The sequence below is a fragment of the Stigmatopora nigra genome, chromosome 18 (genome assembly GCF_051989575.1).
Source record: "Stigmatopora nigra isolate UIUO_SnigA chromosome 18, RoL_Snig_1.1, whole genome shotgun sequence".
NCBI classification, from domain to species: Eukaryota; Metazoa; Chordata; class Actinopteri; order Syngnathiformes; family Syngnathidae; genus Stigmatopora; species Stigmatopora nigra.
Genome location: NC_135525.1, coordinates 9,581,073 through 9,599,025, shown reverse-complemented (window position 1 = coordinate 9,599,025; position 17,953 = coordinate 9,581,073). Strand labels below are relative to the sequence as shown.

At 40.7% G+C, this 17,953-nt stretch overlaps 4 protein-coding genes across 9 annotated transcripts; 3 read left to right on the top strand and 1 right to left on the bottom strand.

Annotated features, from left to right (window-relative positions):
* Positions 1-583: 583 nt before the first annotated feature.
* On the top strand, positions 584-5,848 carry wipi1 (WD repeat domain, phosphoinositide interacting 1). The gene is made up of 12 exons (XM_077739138.1): positions 584-1,019; positions 1,417-1,499; positions 1,645-1,814; positions 1,914-2,010; positions 2,278-2,375; positions 2,442-2,534; positions 2,607-2,677; positions 2,955-3,062; positions 3,357-3,521; positions 3,584-3,691; positions 3,759-3,898; positions 4,288-5,848. Exons 1-12 carry the CDS (start codon positions 940-942, stop codon positions 4,398-4,400), a joined length of 1,326 nt encoding a protein of 441 aa, XP_077595264.1. The 5' UTR covers positions 584-939; the 3' UTR covers positions 4,401-5,848.
* On the bottom strand, positions 2,219-16,930 carry arsg (arylsulfatase G). 5 transcript variants are annotated; one of them, XR_013329639.1, is made up of 17 exons: positions 15,815-16,930; positions 15,618-15,715; positions 15,355-15,528; positions 15,142-15,263; positions 9,518-9,757; positions 9,204-9,439; positions 8,593-8,707; positions 8,361-8,513; positions 7,814-8,016; positions 7,659-7,739; positions 7,359-7,467; positions 7,172-7,292; positions 6,839-6,929; positions 5,880-6,166; positions 4,252-4,361; positions 2,492-2,713; positions 2,219-2,352 (listed from the first exon to the last, which is right to left on the bottom strand). XR_013329639.1 is itself a non-coding variant. In XM_077739134.1 (12 exons), exons 1-11 carry the CDS (start codon positions 10,961-10,963, stop codon positions 5,886-5,888), a joined length of 1,785 nt encoding a protein of 594 aa, XP_077595260.1. In that variant the 5' UTR covers positions 10,964-10,978; the 3' UTR covers positions 5,414-5,706; positions 5,880-5,885. The 5 variants fall into 5 exon arrangements, 1 of the variants encoding a protein (XP_077595260.1); XR_013329638.1 differs by lacking the exon at positions 15,618-15,715; XR_013329637.1 differs by lacking the exon at positions 15,618-15,715 and having other exon boundaries at positions 16,130-16,930.
* LOC144211708 (monocarboxylate transporter 7-like) lies at positions 10,455-14,825 on the top strand. 2 transcript variants are annotated; one of them, XM_077739135.1, is made up of 6 exons: positions 10,455-10,717; positions 11,591-11,830; positions 12,283-12,426; positions 12,512-12,640; positions 12,737-13,609; positions 14,021-14,825. In XM_077739135.1, exons 2-6 carry the CDS (start codon positions 11,593-11,595, stop codon positions 14,284-14,286), a joined length of 1,650 nt encoding a protein of 549 aa, XP_077595261.1. In that variant the 5' UTR covers positions 10,455-10,717; positions 11,591-11,592; the 3' UTR covers positions 14,287-14,825. The 2 variants fall into 2 exon arrangements, with proteins under 2 accessions (XP_077595261.1, XP_077595262.1); XM_077739136.1 differs by lacking the exon at positions 10,455-10,717 and adding an exon at positions 10,741-10,968.
* On the top strand, positions 16,201-17,821 carry LOC144211712 (uncharacterized). Its single transcript, XM_077739140.1, has 3 exons — positions 16,201-16,790; positions 17,048-17,153; positions 17,227-17,821. The coding sequence occupies exons 1-3, from the start codon at positions 16,771-16,773 to the stop codon at positions 17,473-17,475; spliced, it is 375 nt and encodes a 124-aa protein (XP_077595266.1). The 5' UTR covers positions 16,201-16,770; the 3' UTR covers positions 17,476-17,821.
* The last annotated feature ends 132 nt before the right edge of the window (positions 17,822-17,953 follow it).

The window sequence follows — 17,953 nt, the reverse complement described above, 5'->3', positions numbered from 1 at the left end:
TGTTCCAGTTAAAAAAAAAGTAAAAACGCAACCTATAAAGACCTGGAAGCACATAAAAAGTATTATAATTATAGTATTTTTTGTGTATGCACGTAGTTATACAATGTTAATAAAACAACAAAGTTGAAAGATATAAAAAGTATAAATATACTCTAGTAAGACTAAGCAAAACAATCATCTTTCAGTGCCATTGGCAGTGATTTTTTTCTCTTCTAAAATATGGGTAGAATAGATTGTCAAAGGGAGACTTTTACAGTAAATAAAGGTTGTTCCTTCTAAAAGGCATCTTCTTTGCATTTTACAGGGATAAGATTTATAAATGGGCTTGTTTGATTAGTTATTTGCATTCCGTTTGAGTCTTGTGACTAGTACGTATATTATAGGCCATCAAGAGAAGAGTACAGAGATTGATAAAGCTGTTAGCCAATCAAATCCCCGCAATAGTCCATCTGGCGTGTACTTGACCAATTAGCGCTTGCTGGGTCAACGAGTGAACTGTCAACCAAATTGACGAATCACATACACCTTCTAACAAATTTCCGTCTCAGAGGCGGGCCTTGTGCCATTCTTCCATCCAATGGAAACGCAGCTGAGTGACGCTTCCTCCCCTCAGTTGTTATTGTTTTGCTGTATGAAGCCTGGAAGTTAATCATAAGAGCAACTACGTAGCTTGTCAACGCCAATGGACACTATTAGCTCCGTGTAATTTATCTCCGGGTTAAAGCGACCGCTGGATCGTTCTCTCCCGGCGATTGCATGCGTGTCATCCGGGGCTAGTACCCCCCGCCGCCCGGACATTCCTCGCCCCGCAGTGGACTGTGAGCGTGGCGGTTGGAGTCGCCCGGGGTGGCGGAGGAGGGGAAATCGGTGTGGATCCCCGGTGTGGATCGAGCCCAGCTGGAGGCCTCTGAGCTCGGCCAGAAGATAGTGGATGCCCGGATGGATCCCCAAGATGAAGCGGACGGTGGGCCCGAGATGCTCCGAGGCTTCATCTGTGCCTCGTTTAACCAGGACACCACGTAAGCAAACTCGGGGCCTTGGCTTGACGCACCTGCCTGTTGTATAATGACTCTGATAAGCACTTGGCAGAGCTGTCTAGGCCATTACGGAGTAAAAAGGGGATTTTTGGGGGGCTTTTTAATGGCTAGACTGATGATCCCTTATTATAGCTGCTGTATTACCTCCATCTTTGCTGATGCAATTGTTGCTATGTACTTCACCCTTACTGAGAACAGTAGTGGGACATCCATCAAAATAAAATATTAACTTATTTACTCTTGGAATTCTAGAAAAGCACAAAAACATGTAACAACAAATAAACACAAATTGCACTGACCGAACCCTCATCAAAATAGTATGTACTGAACTGTGGATTTTACAATTTTCTCCCTTTCTTTCATTTTTTTTTGTGTTTAGATCTCTATCCGTGGGCACCAAGACCGGCTATCGTCTTTTCTCAGTCACTGCCGTGGATAAACTGGACTGCATCCACGAGGGAGGTGAGAAAATGCTTTAACTCAGTCATAATAATCTACATTACCAATGGCAGAATAAATGTGAACAATGCCTGGGTGGGATCGGTTAAGACTATGAGAGCTGTTTCTTCACTCTTGGTTACATAACTGACAAATTCATGTCCCCCAGTGGAGTGTCCCGATGTATGCATCGTGGAACGACTGTTCTCCAGTAGCCTGGTGGTGGTGGTGAGCCAATCCGTGCCACGACGGATGAACGTCTACCACTTTAAGAAAGGGACCGAGATCTGCAACTACAGCTACACCAACAACATCCTCAGCGTCCGGCTCAACAGACAGGTGAGAGATTGGAAGAATTTCTCACCAATGTTTGGGCCGGAGAGCCACAAATTGGCACTCGTCGTACTTAGTTGTGGTTTTCGTTTGTTTGCCCAACAGCGACTGGTGGTTTGCTTGGAGGAGTCCATTTATATCCACAATATTAAAGACATGAAGCTCCTCAAGACCCTCCTCAACACCCCCACCAATCCCTCAGGTAGGCAAAAAATATGTTACTTGTACTATGCTTTTATGTATAAACTGATTATTCAATGCAAAAGTGATACAAATGGACAAAAATAGAAGGCGAAATGAATGCATGGAATAATACAAATTGGCATGGATGTATTTTTCCCATCATTTACTATAAATCCAAATAAAGGAGTATAAAAATCCTCACCAAGTGAAAACTTGAGAACAATTCTTAAGGGCTTTGCGGTCCAAAAATGGGCCACCCTAAACTACAATTGCCGGTCCTTCCCAGGTCTCTGCGCCCTGTCGGTGAACCATGGCAACTCCTTCTTGGCGTATCCCGGTAGCGCCACCATTGGAGAGATCACTGTGTACGACGCAAACAACTTGGTGAGTCATAGCGGTTTCCAAATAAACGCCACTGTGGGCCTCCATCATTCCCATTTCTCCATTCAGAGCACCGTGACGCTAATCCAGGCCCACGCTAGCCCCCTGGCGGCGCTCACCTTCAACGCTTCGGGCACCAAACTAGCCAGCGCTTCGGAGAAAGTCAGTCCATCTCCTTCTTCTAACTTTATCCGCCACACCTCACCAGAAATGTCTGTCCATCTCCCTCCACAGGGCACTGTTATCCGGGTGTTCAGCATCCCCGAAGGTCAAAGGTTGTTTGAGTTTCGACGGGGGATGAAAAGGTCAGTCTTCCGGTTGTCAGACAACAAAACGGGCTCCTAAAAAAAATGGAAAACCAAAAATAGAATGTAATACAATACTTAAATTGTCACAACACGGGAGAGGTGTGAAGGGTATACTATGAACAGCTGACATTTCATCAGCAGAGGAAAGTAGTCCTTATGGGGTGGAACACATTGTGTGACATTGGGTTAATGTACATTGACTTGTTGAATATCAATATGCTACTGTGTGTTCTATAGGATTGAGTCATGGTAATTTTCCTATTGTTGTTTTCAGATACGTTAGCATAAGTTCACTGTCATTCAGCGCCGATGCGCAGTTCCTGTGTGCTTCCAGCAACACGGAGACGGTCCATATCTTCAAACTGGAGCAGCACAGCCCCAAGTAAATACAATTGAATACATATTAATACAACCAAAGTCAACTGATCAATATCTTTGTGTGCTAATGTTCAACTAACACTGTCCATAGTGGCAACTAAGGACTAATTGAATCTATATGAAGCTCCTCAACTGATTTTCCTTGACACTAACATGCCACTATTTGACTCAAAAGTATAACATAGCTGCATAAAAAGAACTAACGGTGAAAGCTAGCTAGTTTGCGGGATGATGTTATCTCCTTGTATCTTTTCACCTGGATGACACTTTTAAAAATAACATGACTTGTATTTTCCAGTCAAGAGGAAGAGTCGCCTACATGGTCCGCCTATGTGGGTAAAATGTTCACAGCGGCAAGCACCTATTTGCCGGCTCAGGTGACCGATATGATGCATCAAGACAGGGCTTTTGCTACTGTCCGACTCAACATGTTTGGCTTGAAGAACATCTGTGCACTCGCCATGTAAGATAAGTACTTTTCCAAGAGGAAAAAATTCACAAAGTCAATTTTGGTCATTTTGACAGGGTTCAGAAGCTTCCTCGCCTACTTGTGGCGTCCTCAGACGGTTATCTTTACATCTATAATGTCGACCCACAAGATGGAGGCGAGTGTGTGCTAGTTCAAAAACATAGGTGGGTCTTTTTGAGGAAAAAAAAACAGGATTTACAAAAATACGGAGGTTAACTTTTTGATTGACAGGTTATTTGACGACGGCGAGGAGCATTCAGAACACAAGGAAGACCAACCACCGGCGGAGGGCTCCCACCAACCGGCTGGCCAATCATACGCGGCTACCGTGGCTCTCCCTTCTAGCCCACCTTCTTCTACTACACTTTTGGGTGAGATGGACAAGAATTTCAAACTTTTTAGGATTTTGGGTGTTAGTTGGGGTAGCTTAGTAATTGAAATTCCTTTAAAAAAAAAAAAAAAAAGCAGGTTTACCTAGTTCTGTGGGTGCAATGGTCTGTCCCAATACTTTTGATGAATGTAGATATCAGGAGTGTAGGATTTATTTTTATACAAATACATGTACATAGTACATAGTGCATAATGCATAGTACATAGTACATAGTACATAGTACATAGTACATAGTACATAGTACATATACAAGCATATATTTTCTGCCCCAGGGGCAGTCATCCAATCAAAATGCAGTATTCATACACTTGCTTGGTTTTCCGCCGTACTTACATTTGAATTGAAGCATTTTCCTCTCTCCATTTCCAGGATACTCAGAAGAAGGCGGAGCCCAGAAGGGGGACGTCATCCCAGAACACGAATTCGCCGAAGGCACCCTGTGTCTGGATGATGAAAATGAATTTCCGCCTATCAGTAACTAAACAAATTCTCACATCTCCGGTCACTATCTTTCCTCTCCTTCTCCAGTCAGACATCATTGCAAAATGCATGCAAACCTTTCCCCCCCGCGCACAAAGAAAACGAAGCCCCGCGGCGGGCCGAGGGGGGGGGGTCTTAACAGTTCCAAATTGTTCCATCCCAATGTTTTGCCTGCTAAATCAGAGCATTAAACGGCTTCTGAGTACATATGTCGGTACTGTTGACCGAGATAAGCGATCAAAACAAACTGTACGAGACGAGTACTGGCCTGAATAGGTCAACATTCCCAAAAGTGGACTTTGTATGTTGCTTTGCTTGCGCTTGTGTATTAGACTTAGGACCACACTGGAAAAAAAAAGGTAGGATTGAATATTTGAATATTTTTTTGGTTGCTGAGAAAACTAAAGTTTAGTTGTTAATAATACAGAAACCAAATGTGATAAAAAGGTTGATGAGGGTCAAATTTATGGTGTTATCTTATAATTAATTCACTCAAAAAAATATTTAAAATTTGTAATTATATGAAAAGTACAGATAATATAATTTGACAAGATTCTATTGCTTTTTTTCCTTCTTAGTGTGGCCCTTACTAATAACATGTATACCTGTTTTAACATGGCAACACAATAAGTATTCCTTATACTTACATATTCATAATACAATTTTTTTGGGCTATTTTGTTGATCAGCAGTCTCAAGCACAAAGTTTTTTTTGGGGGGAAAAAGTAGCTTTGGTGTACTGTAATCCTGCTGAAAACAGACCAAAGGAAGTATGTGAAAACCTCCTTAGTTACCGTTATTATGTCTAATCTTCAAAAACTTTGTTTTTATACATGTATATTTCTACACAATAGTCTATTGTTGCAATTAGGGGAGCAAGAGGATGCTTTTGTAATGTGTTATACATGTTTTTTTTTTGCTTTAGCATTATACAATTGACCATAAGGGCATTTTTTTTTAAAATAACCTCGAATTAAAAGTCATTCAATTTCACTATCTGAAGGCTATTTACCACATGATGTTGACTATTGTTTATTTTTACAATGGTTACAGTATTACACATTAACCCAAACTGACCATATCTAACTATGTTTTTTTTTCAACTGTATGGAAAATGGGTATATATACATATATATAGTATATAACATATATTTGTCTTGGAAGGTCAAACTTTGGAATGACTGAAATGCATAAAACTGCCTCAAAATAATTTAATTTACAACCTTTGGATAGTTGCTTTGAAATGTTTTTAAAAAGGCTGAAATGGGTTATTGTTTCCAAGTTATACTGCATTCCAGGTTCTTTTTGGCTGAAAAAAATATGACATTCAGGAGCATTACATGTTTTAATGTTGCCAAAAGGTGGCGCTCTTCAGATACCTTCAACTACATTGAGATGTTGCATATTACTGACAATGAAGAATCAATAAAGATGATTCAGAATCAGTACAACCTGAGTATTATTTCATTATTTTTTGCTTACCTTTTGTTAACCGGGTGAGAAACACCGGCAAGATGGACGCGTGGCTTCGCAGCAAGGCACGCATGACTCGTCTATGGCGTAGTCAGCCGTGGGCACGGATTGGTCGGTCGCCACGTCCCATAAAATGTCTTCCCTGAGACGGGCGACCCTCTGGGCTGTCGCTTGGTATTCGGGCGTTCCAAATTTTAAGGGCGTTTTTTCAGCCGGGTCACGCTCTAAGTCAAATATCAATGGTGGGTCGTGGAGCTCTGGAGTTGCTGCGGCGCCCCCGCATGCTTCGGCACCACCTACAGAAGGTAGAAAAAGGGGTATTAGAATAAATGTAAACTGATTGGAATTTTATTTTTAATAATATATGTAGTAGTACAATGAGGATCTATGTGTATGTATATGTGTATATATATGTATGTGTATGTATATGTGTATATATATGTATGTGTATGTATATGTGTATATATATGTATGTGTATGTATATGTGTATATATATCTGTGTATGTATATGTGTATATATATGTATGTGTATGTGTATGTATATATATATATATATATATATATATATATATATATATATATATATATATATATATATATATATATATATATATATATATATATATATATATATATATATATATATATATATATATATATATATATATATATATATATATATATATATATATATATATATATATATATATATATATATATCATCAGAATGTGCAATGGCCCACATCTTGATAGTGTATATTTTTTAATATCACCCAATACTCGTCTCTAGTTATGATTGTCCACATTAACATTGCGATTCTACGCTAACAAATTGAGCCATTTAACTGTCACGCCACACTAAAAAACACATCCACCATTCAGGTTCCACCTCATTACTGTTGTCAGAGCGTGCATCTATGCTGACAAATGGCGACTAAACATGTCATGTCCTTGTTGTTTTACCTACCTGTCAGGTAGAATGCTTTATATTTCCCAGCTCGGATTGCCTGGAAGTCACCGAAGTGCCCCGCAGCACCGCTGTTAGGGTGGAAGAGAACCTAAAAATACATGGAATGCATACCTTGAAAGTGACACAAACATTTGTCAACCCGTCCAACTTGTTTGTCCGAGTCTTCACATTTGCTCCAGTGCATTACATATTTTGTTCAATAATTCCTAGCCAATTACATGATTTTAAAAGGGTTGTTTTCCTACCATGAGACTCAATAAATATCATGATGGTATGCTAGCTGGATTGGATTGTGATTAAAACATGATTTGTTTGTAATTATGATAGTACCTGGTGACCAGTTTGTTTGCCATGTAGTAAGACATTTGTGGCATCTATGCCATCGTAGTGTCGATCTGTGGGAGGAGTCACCCCTGCCAGCGAAAGGAGGGTTGGGAAAATGTCCATTCCGCTGCAAAAAAACAACTTGGATTTAGTATTTGTTTGTCTCAGCTGGAAAAATATGGCAACATAGTACCTAAGCAGGGCTGAACTGGTGGAGTTTGGCGGGATGACGCCAGGCCAGTAAGCCACAGTTGGTACACGATGGCCCCCTTCCCAAGTGGTCTTCTTAGCTGAACCTCCACCTTGAAAGAAGGAAAAAGAGATCTTTAAAGTTTAAAGTTCCTCTAGTTTTTTTATTTTTTACCAAAACTTCAAGTCAAATAAAATAAAAAAAATATTGCATAGAAACAAAAAGTCATCATGTTTTGATTATGTTCACTAACTGTACACAATAACTATAGTATTCATAAACTATGATTATTCTTTGTCATACCTCTTTTTGTTTGCCACTTTCCTTGGAACATTCCCGCATTTCCCGCATATTGGCATTTCTGCTCCCAAGGCCCGTTGTCGCCTAAAAGTGAAAATATCCGATTAAGAACGTACTCGGTCATTAAAAAGAGTTTCTAACAAGAGCAGAGGATATACCTGTGAACCAGATGAGCGTATCATTTGCGTGAGAAGCACTCCCAATCGAGCCTACAAGGTCGTCCATATCTCGCAGGGTGGCGGCGTACACTTGGCCTTGGAGTGGTGGAAGGTCAGGGGTCACATGGTGTGGAATTGGGGGGGCCAATGGTACGTGCATGTGAGCTAATGCTATGTAGAGGAAATAGGGCTGTCCTCGTTTCCTGTGAAGAGAAAAAAAATCCATATAAATCCTGAATATGTCATTCCAGTTGACTTGATCTGCTATTTTAACAGACTGAGAAGTCTTTATAGTCCAAGTCTGGTAATGGAATTGGCTTTTCACACTGTATCACTTTTATTTTTTTTCCCTAGAAACCCATGACATGCAATAAATAACATTGCAGATTCTACAAAAAACACCATAACTCTGTCAGTGCATGGCTAGAATCTCATAAATTATAGCGTTTAGCATTAGCGTTTCCCTCACAGACAGGATTCACTCTCCTCTACATAATAACAAATGCATAAGTGCAAGAAAATGTCCACATTTGAAGCTGCATATTACCTGGCTTGGCTTATTATTCTTTGTGCAGCCGATTTATACTGTTGTGTAAGCGTCCATGGGTCGAGTGGCTGCTCAACGATGCTGCTGTTTTCAAACAGAGGAAGACCCACTCTGCTATAACAGCCTGTTGTTTTCTCTTCGCTCCTTTTCAACCTACAATAAATTGCTGTATCATTTTAAGAAATGACTTTAAATTCACCTGAATTTTAAAACATATGGATAACCAGCCCACCTGTTTTTTGGGGGTCGGGATGAGGCACAGGCTGGGCACTGGGGAAGATCATATCCAGGTATATCAGTGCATCCCATGTCATTACTGTAGGGAATACCTAAGTAGTAATCAAAACCTGTTGAAAACACAACAAACAATTGAAAAAACTACATGTACTGTATGTGCGTTTTCAAGCATATATTTTGGGGTTGTTATGTAATTAGTTTTAGCTGGCTTTTCCATTCTACTGAACTCCCAATGGTACAACTGGTCACATTTGTAAATTATTGATAAGATTCTTAGCAAAGAGGAAACACTGAAAAAACGTATAAGGAAAGAAGGTCTTGAATTTTCAAAATGCATATCAATACGTCTCTGTAATTATTTTTGCACCAAGATTATGTTTTGCCTCTGATACCCAAGTTTGTGTTTTGCCCAAATATACATTATTTGAAAGTAATTTGATGGTATTTTAATGCCCTAATGATACTGATAGTAATAATAGTAGTACCGGTTGGACACTGTGGAAACGGTACTAAGCGGTCCGGTGATCCGTGGACGTAAAATAAACAATGGAATTCAAATTCCGTACATGTGTAGTGGCTACCTAGTGAGGTAATTGTCCTTCTTACCTCTTTTGGTGGGGCCATATGGTCCGTTATGGCCGAGATGCCATTTCCCGATCATGGCAGTGTAGTAACCGGCCCGCTGTAGAAGTTGTGGTAAAGTGATTTCGGACAGAGGCAGACCGCCTACGGAGCCCGTTGCAAAGTTGTGGGTGACCCCATTCCTCAGCCCGTATCGGCCCGTCAAAATGGAGGCACGGGATGGGGAGCAGGTTGAGGCCGGGGAGTGGAAGTCTAAGAATCTTTCATGAAATGGGATGAGAGGGTGTTACTATTTTTAGATGGGTGCCAGAAAGTGTTGTTTAATAATTCATTTCTACCTCAGTCCTTGCTGCGCCATCAAGTTTAGATATGGCGTATTGTTGGACTTTTGTTCGGGTTGGTTCACGTCCAGGTCGCCCCATCCGATGTCGTCAGCCAGTATGATAATGAAGTTGGGCTTCTTGTCGGGCGGTTGTATTGCGGTTGACTGCCATGACGCTAGTTGGAATAAAAGGCCAGATAGGAGCATCCCGCAAATAAGTAGTGGGGTCAATCCGCCTGCCATTTTGTGACAAAATCTGAAGAAAAAAACACAGTGAGATTATATTTTGGTGCAAAAAAATTCTAATCAGACCATGGCAGTGATTGTGCATGTTTACAGTTGCAATACAGTTGTTCACTAAATATGTATTACTATATATTCCAAAAAATTATAGATTGATGTAAGTGATATTTTGGATGCAAATTATGATACTTTCTTTTTCGATTATTTACACAAAATATATGCAGCTCATTTGCCTGTAGAAATTCATTAATTAATAAACAGTACTTTGACTCTAAGTGGTTTATAGTCCTTTAAGACTGTATTCTATTCTCAATACAATAATTCAAATCAAAGCATACAATTTCAGATACTTTAATGTTTCAACCCTTCAAATTGAAGTAAACATTTCCATTTAAAAACTGATGGCACAAAACATAAGTCCATAGTTTTATAAAACTAACACACTAATCCATCAGAACTAGACTTAAGTCACATTCATGCCATTGTAATTGAATGGGGCTTCATATTTCATAGTATAATTACAAAGTAGTACTCATTGAAAACTAAAAAGAAACATCACTGAACATCATTCCAAAATATCCTTATCTACTAATCTATTCCACTTTTCTTTTACTTCAATAAATGTATCCTAAACGTCATGAGTGATTCTGCTTACAACTGTAAACAACTCTGTCGTAAATTCAAAGCTGTCATCGACCATGACGGAATGGACGTCTACTAACGACACTGCGCGGCATTCAAATTCGGATGTTGCTTGGGCGTCTAGGCGAGGAAAACTGGCTGGAACCAGATCTGTCTTTAACCCTTCGCCTTCCCTACGAGGGGTAAAGGAGAAGCGCACGCGTGTGTTTGTGTGTGAGTGAGTCTATGTCTGTGTCTCTCTATGTCTGTGTGTGTACCAAGTAAAGCAGATTGACGACTTTCGACGGGAGAAGAACGCGTTTTTATGCCGGCGACGAGGCGCCTCACGCAGGTGAGCAATCCCGGCGATTTGGGCTCGGATACGGCGTCGGGATTTGATGTGAACCACTAAGACTAATAATAGAGCCGGGGTGTATACTCACCGAGTGGGTGGTTGGAGCCCTAGTGGACTTCTGAGGTCCGCAGACCACCGCACGGGGAGCGAGCATTGCGTCAGCCGTATGGCCGAACGAGAGCGCTTGTTGTCCGGCTTCACGCGCTCGTCGGCGCGGTGGCCGGATCCGGTACCCTCCTTCATATAAGGCTTGTTACTATGTATTTACATTGTAGCTTCCCCGAAAGGCAAATACTACTATAACACTATTTATTTTGGACAAGCATCGAAAAGAAATAGTTTTAGTGATAATTTGGGTTTTCACTGTTGATGCTTAAAAATATATATATACAAAGGTTTTATTAAAATGTATCAGGTATTTTTTTGCTGTTCAAACTGTCTAGTTACTTCTATATTTTGCATTTAAATTGTTTATTTTCATGATGATGATTATTTTATGATGGCAAAAACTTACAAGGTTAGGCAGTTTTTTTAACGCAGATGACAAGTGGTTAGTGTGTTGGGCTCACAGGTTTGGGGTCGAGGGCTCGATTCCAGGTCGTTCATGAAATATCATCCAATGATAGAATCGACTTGTTTAGTTAAACACAAATCTATTTTTGCACTGAAGAAATTGCAAAACATTAAGTATCAAAATAAGCCTATGTTCCTGTAAACACTACAGAAAAAATACTTATTTTTTTCCTGACGCACATTTTAAACTGCTTACTTGAATGGACTTGTCAGTATACGCAAACAAATCTAACCTGTTTTCCAGAAATGATAATATAGTGTGAATGGTTGTTGCTTTGTTTTTTTTGTTTTTTAAAGAAATGGTGCTGTGTCGACTCAAGAGACCAGATTTCTTGGGGCCCAACGTTTACACGGAGCCACCAGACGGAGGCTGGGGATGGGCGGTGGCCGTGGCCTTTTTTGTGGTGGAGGTCTTCACCTATGGCACCATCAAGAGCTTTGGCATTTTCCTACAAGTCCTGATGGAGGAGTTTGGGGAGAGCAATAGCAGGGTGTCCTGGATTGTTTCCATCTGTGTATTTGTCATGACCTTTAATGGTAAGTGACCAAATGATGCAAAATGCAACATTTTGGAATTAATGGATTGATCAGCATTTTAAAAAATGGTTTTTCCACTATATACGACGGCCCGCTGCCATTTTTAAAAAGCTCTCAAACAATAATTCCCCATATGCCAAGTCAATTGGAGAAATAGGAGTGATATTGTTCTAAAATCTTCAAATATAGACCTGCTGACACTGCTTAATTACTAATCTCTGAATGAGTCCTTATTTGAAAGACAAAGAAGTAAGTGTAGTGTGACTTTTGACTACTCTAATTCCATACCTTATACAACAGTTCTTATAGTTAGATCACTTTTCGGAATAAAAAAGATTGTAATGTGAATAATTAGCTATGTGAGGTGCAATAGTACTGATGTTAGCAAATTCTGGCCTTGATTGGACTCTGTACTTTGTTTTTAATGGTGTGTGTATACTATGACGTTGCAGGTCCACTTTCGTCTGTGCTGACCAATCGCTTTGGGTTTCAACTTGTTGTCATGCTGGGAGGCCTATTGATTTCCTCGGGGACCATTGCTACAAGCTTTACCACCTCCATTAATCAAATGTATATCACCTATGGCTTAGTGGCAGGTTTGAGATGAGCATTTTTCCCTTTGGAATAACTCCTTATAAGATTTTAGAAGATTTTTGACTCTTTGTCTTGCACTGATTGCAGGTCTTGGATACTGCCTGACTTTTTTACCAACGGTGACAATCCTATCGCATTATTTTACACGGCGTAGGTCATTGGTCACTGCTGTGGCCTCCACTGGAGAGGCCCTGGCTATGTTTGCTCTAGCACCTGGTAAGTTCCAAGTTCCAAGAATCTGACTTTTGGCATTTTGAGTCTGGATAAACACAACAAGAAACTACTGACTGACTGTCCACCATCCATCTTCAGCTTTCTCCTCTATGAAGGACCTCATCGGATGGCGTCACACCATGGCGGTGATAGGAGCATTGCAAGGCTCCATCATCATTTGCGGCGTTGTGCTTCGGCCAATCATCATCCAGCCGAAAACCGTCCAAGATCCAAAGAGTGATGAGGACACTAAGTATGCAATCAAAGACGACTCCATTGTCAGCAATGCAAAGAATGACCGTGAACTCAACGGAAATGGGGCGAGCTACAAGAAGGTCAACCTGGACCAAGAAGGGAGGACTTTATTAACAGAGGAGGTGAATCCACAGTTGGTGCCAAGTCTGAAGAAAGATTCCAAGATGGAGGACAGCCAAATGCAAGATGTGGAGAAACAAGTGAAAAATGATGAAAAAGCTGCACCAAAATTGAAACTCTTGGATTTTTCCATCCTCAAAGAAGCTAGTTTCATCTTGTACTCGTTTTTTGGACTATTTGCCACACTGGGCTTTTTCGCCCCTCAGCTTTACGTCATCGATTTGAGCGTCAATCGAGGCGTGGAGCGAGATCGGGCAACCTATATGTTGTCCACCATGGCAGTAGCGGAAATTGTCGGACGCTTTTTTATCGGCTGGCTTCTGACACAGGACCGAATCCGGCGGAGGAAGCTACTGGTCCTCCTAGCTTGTGTTATTTCCATGACGGCGGATCTAGTGGGATTCACTTTGGTCACGGAATTTTATGGCCTGGCGGTTTGTTGTGCTGTCTATGGCTTCTTTATGGGGACCCTGGCATGTACGCATATACCCATGCTGGCTGAAGAAGACGTGGTGGGATTAGAGAGGATGTCTTCTGCCGCTGGGGTCTATGTCTTCATACAGAGCTTCGCTGGACTGGCTGGACCCCCACTTGGAGGTAATTAATGGGAAAGTTTTTAATGTAGTCAGGGAAAAAATGCTGTCTTTCTGCTTATGTTAAAAAAACAATGCCAAGGCAGTTTAAGAACATTGACCATGAAAAATGACAGTCAGAACTTGCATTAGATCTGTTTACTATGTACTCCACTACAATTTTCCTATAAGAAAACAGATCTAAAATGTCACATAATGCTTAAAGTGAGAAAAATATGTCCCATCTGCCATCTAGTGGAAGAGCATATCATTTTTTTTGGTCAATGGCAATTGCTTTATGATAATTTAGGCAAAAATCTGTGCGTTTTATGGCAATGTGGTTGGAAATCCCCCGACTTTAAAAAAAATGAGATTTTTTTTCATTTTTTTCTTCTTCAAAAACTCACAATTATTCTCTATCTACCTTTTTCTTCAGGTGCATTAGTGGATATGACCCAGAACTACGGCTCGGCCTTTTACTCCTGCGCAGCCGGAATGGCAGTGAGTGCTGTTTTTCTAGGTTTAGTCAGGCCCGCTAAAAGAGGACTGCTTTGCAAGAAAAGGACATTAAGACTCAATGAAGACGTCCCTGATGATGCAAAATGGGAATCTGGGGAAAACAGCGACTTGAAGAAAGCAGATGAAGCTGCAGGCAATACTGAGGTGAGCTCAGATGCACGTGAAGAAGCAAATCCAAAGTAGAAACTGCATTGTGTTATTTGTGTTGCTCGAGGTAATTGTGAGAGTGAAAAGAAAAGCATATGATGGAAAAAATGGGGGGTTGGGATTGTTTACAATGCTGACCCTGGTCATGTGAAGCGGTTAAAATGATAAATCTAAGATACACAATTGTGACTTGAATACCTAATGTACCGTTAAGTGTTTGCTCCTCGCGCGAGGTCATATACTGCACAATATCGGAATGCTTTTAATTTACTAAAGCTTTTAACATAGCCTTTAGGGAATCAAGGTCAATGGCAAACAAATGATCAAGACTTTTTGTCCATTTTGAATGTTAGCCCGGGCAAACTGTGAAGGAAATGTAGTGGAAAATACATATATGAGATTGCACAGCTTCTTTAGCATGAAGGACCATGTTTGCGTGATGGAATATTCGCTATGCTCAGGAGAAATGTGTGATTGATGTTTATTTTTGAACAAAAGTGCACATGTGGCATGTCAAAGATGAATTATTTTTGTAATGAAAACATGTTCACTCGCAATAAAGAGAGTGATTGGAACATTTTGTTTGTCATTTTTATTCCTTATTAAGATATTCATTCAAAGGTACTACAAATACACAGGCTTACCTTCATTGATTAAAATGCCTATTTAGGTAATGTTAATATTTTGTCAAGGATGCAAATTTGACATGTTTTTAAAGTACTTGCTTTGCTTGATATGGAATTGTTTTGCCAAATTTGCTTGTTTGTTCAATTTCCAATGGAGTTTTTTTTTAGATTTCTGACCCAAATTGAAGTTAAAAGACCAAATAGAGCTGCAGATTGAATTTTTACTTGAATAAAAAGATGACTTAATTACTTCTTAACAACTTACCTCTATTCAGAGATGCTTGTCCAATAATTCCAGGACTCTTTTGGGTTGAGATCAATCATGGTGATTCCAACAATGCAAAAAAGCATCTCTTAGTTTCTTCCACAGAAAGTGCAGCACATCACCTAGCATAAATGCATAAAATAATCATTTATTTACATTGTCACGCTTCGTTAATGAGCGGCATTGGCCAATTTTAGGAGCTATAGCAATTACCCATGAGCAGCTGAAGGTTTTGTGAGCCATGGTTAATTCTAAAAGAGCACGCTGTTTGTGCGACTGTGACAGCTGGTAACCGACGAACAGGCATCCCATAGAAGAAGGCTTGGCAGTATTTGCAAAGCCATTCCAAATACTTTTCTGTTTGGGGTCCCGTTTCTCCAAAAGAACCTACAAACAAAACAGTGGGATCAAACAAAAAATACCAATAAAGTTACCATGACCCGGATGAGGATAAGGACCATAGCAAATGAACTAACCAATTGTCTGAATGGAAATAGTACCACAGTTTATACTGGGTGTCTTTCTGTGAGGGTCTTTATAAAAGCTACATTACATGTGTCCAAAAAGTTGTAAACTTTTGCCATGAAATACAAACAAATAACTCTGTGTTAGTATGTTAATACAATGCGTACACAGATAAATTGCATTGTTACTGCAATGTATACGTAATTACCTTAATTAGTCTGTCTGGTTTGGTTATCTATCCCAGTGATTTATAGTGATAAACAGAAAAAAAATGTACCTTTCCATAAAATTTAACCATGTGGTCATGCATAACACAAAATAATTACTTTGTGTTCACTTTAACAAACTTTTCTAATGTAATTTAAACGCGGGTATAGGCTAGCCAAAATAGCATTTTCTGCCTACATACGCAGTCAAAACGAGTGTAAAAACATTCATTAAATACATAAATAGACAAGGTAATAAAAATAACTGAAGTAACGTATTAATTATAATAACAAAACAGCAAATAAAAGATAATTACGTCCCAACTGTGACCACTTTGTTGCGACGTTGATATTTCCGCTTTTACCGTAACGTCAAATCAACAGAAGGGCGTGGCTTGATGACGTAAGTGTAACGTTAAAGCTGACACGAGCTGCCTAGCTCACTACAAAGCTGCAATATCGCTTATGTGACTCGACAACTTCTACGTTTAGTCGAAATATAGATATATTTTTCTACACATTTTACCCGTGTCGACTATTTTAGAAGATTCCCCAACATCTGCCTCCCTTCTTTTTTTTCAGCAGACTGAGCAGAATACGACAGCGGAAGAACTTAGTCCTAGTGCAGCGTTTTTTGGGTTTAGTTAGCTCAACCAGTTAGCCGTGTCAGCCTCTGCTGTCATGCTTAGATTTCCGCAAGATATCCGCTAGTCAAACTCTTGGCTATTCGGCACTCCACCTAACTAGCTGAACGCTACCATCGGACGAGTGAAAATAACATTTAATCTCCCTCGAGCCGGCTAGATCGCACACACACACGTACACGAACGTCAAGTACGGAATGAGAAGCAAGAGTATGTGTTGCGATCTGCTTGTGGACTTGTAGCTTGAATCTTTTTACACTCCAATTCAGCTAAGTCCATCCTATTTTTTTGCCACCTCTCCAAAGACTGCTGCAATGCTGACAACAGATAACAGGTACAGTAAATGAATGACGTATCTTATTTAAAGTCATCTCCTAAAATCCTAGTGAATCATCAATGTCTTTATCATATGTGATCATGTAACTCCCTTATTGTGTGTGTACTGTAGCTATTTTAAGATTCTTCTTTAGTGCTCTTTGATGCACGCCCCCTTCCCTCCCCACCTCTCTACCTCCCCCCTTTGCTCACTGCATCATTTCTTCCACATAGACACCACAATTGAACATTTTTTTCCCATGTCCGATTGCACAGAAAACGCCACCGGAGTAGCGACAGCGAGGAAAATCAACAGCTGAGCCCACAGGCCAAGAGGTCAGGTGGCGGTCCGTGCCTACTCGTATCCGACGTGGACTCGGAGGTACGTTTCCGCCACACACACGTGCAGAGGACGCAGCCAGAATGCTTAATAGGGACGTTTTCTCCATCTTTAGTCGTCAAGCAGCGACAGTAGCGGCGGCGGCGTCTGCGGTACAGACAGAGGGACGGTGGTTGTCACCGGCAGGCCGTGCATCCACACCCCCCATCGCTCCCACGCCGCCATACCCGAGGATCCGGCAGTCTCGGTGCAGCGTGGTTTCCACGGCGACGGCAGCGCTTTCTCCTACGACTCCATCAACAGACTGTTGAGAGAGGCTCATTTCAGCAGTCTACAGACGAGAGGCCGCCCAGGTTCGACATGACCCGGGAAAGAGTGAAGACCAGAAGATCCCGCCATGGGGTTTAGAGGTCGATAAAGCGTGGAGACGTTTACATTAGACGGGCCGAGAGATTGGTCCCCACCCCCTGCCATGTACCATTTGTGAAGACCATAAGCACATTTGCCTTTGATTGGGCCAGCCACTGTGGTTTACTGTGCAGTATTGATATATGCGTGTGTGTGCACGCGCCCTTGTGCACTTTATAAGGAGGTGTCGTTCTCTTGACATGCGTGCATTGATGTGTGGACATGTTCATTGGTGCTAATCACGAGAGAAGTGGGATCCAAAGTGCTTGCAAAGTTAATAAAGCGATGCACTTTACTCCAAATACTCTTGGTGTTTTTGCCTTTTTCTTCACATTACACATTTAGACTAGTGTTGGCTTTGTCTGTTTTTTACTCATTTGAAATAAAGCATGCTATGAATTCTGGGTATTTGGAAGCTTTTTGAGTTAGGTATA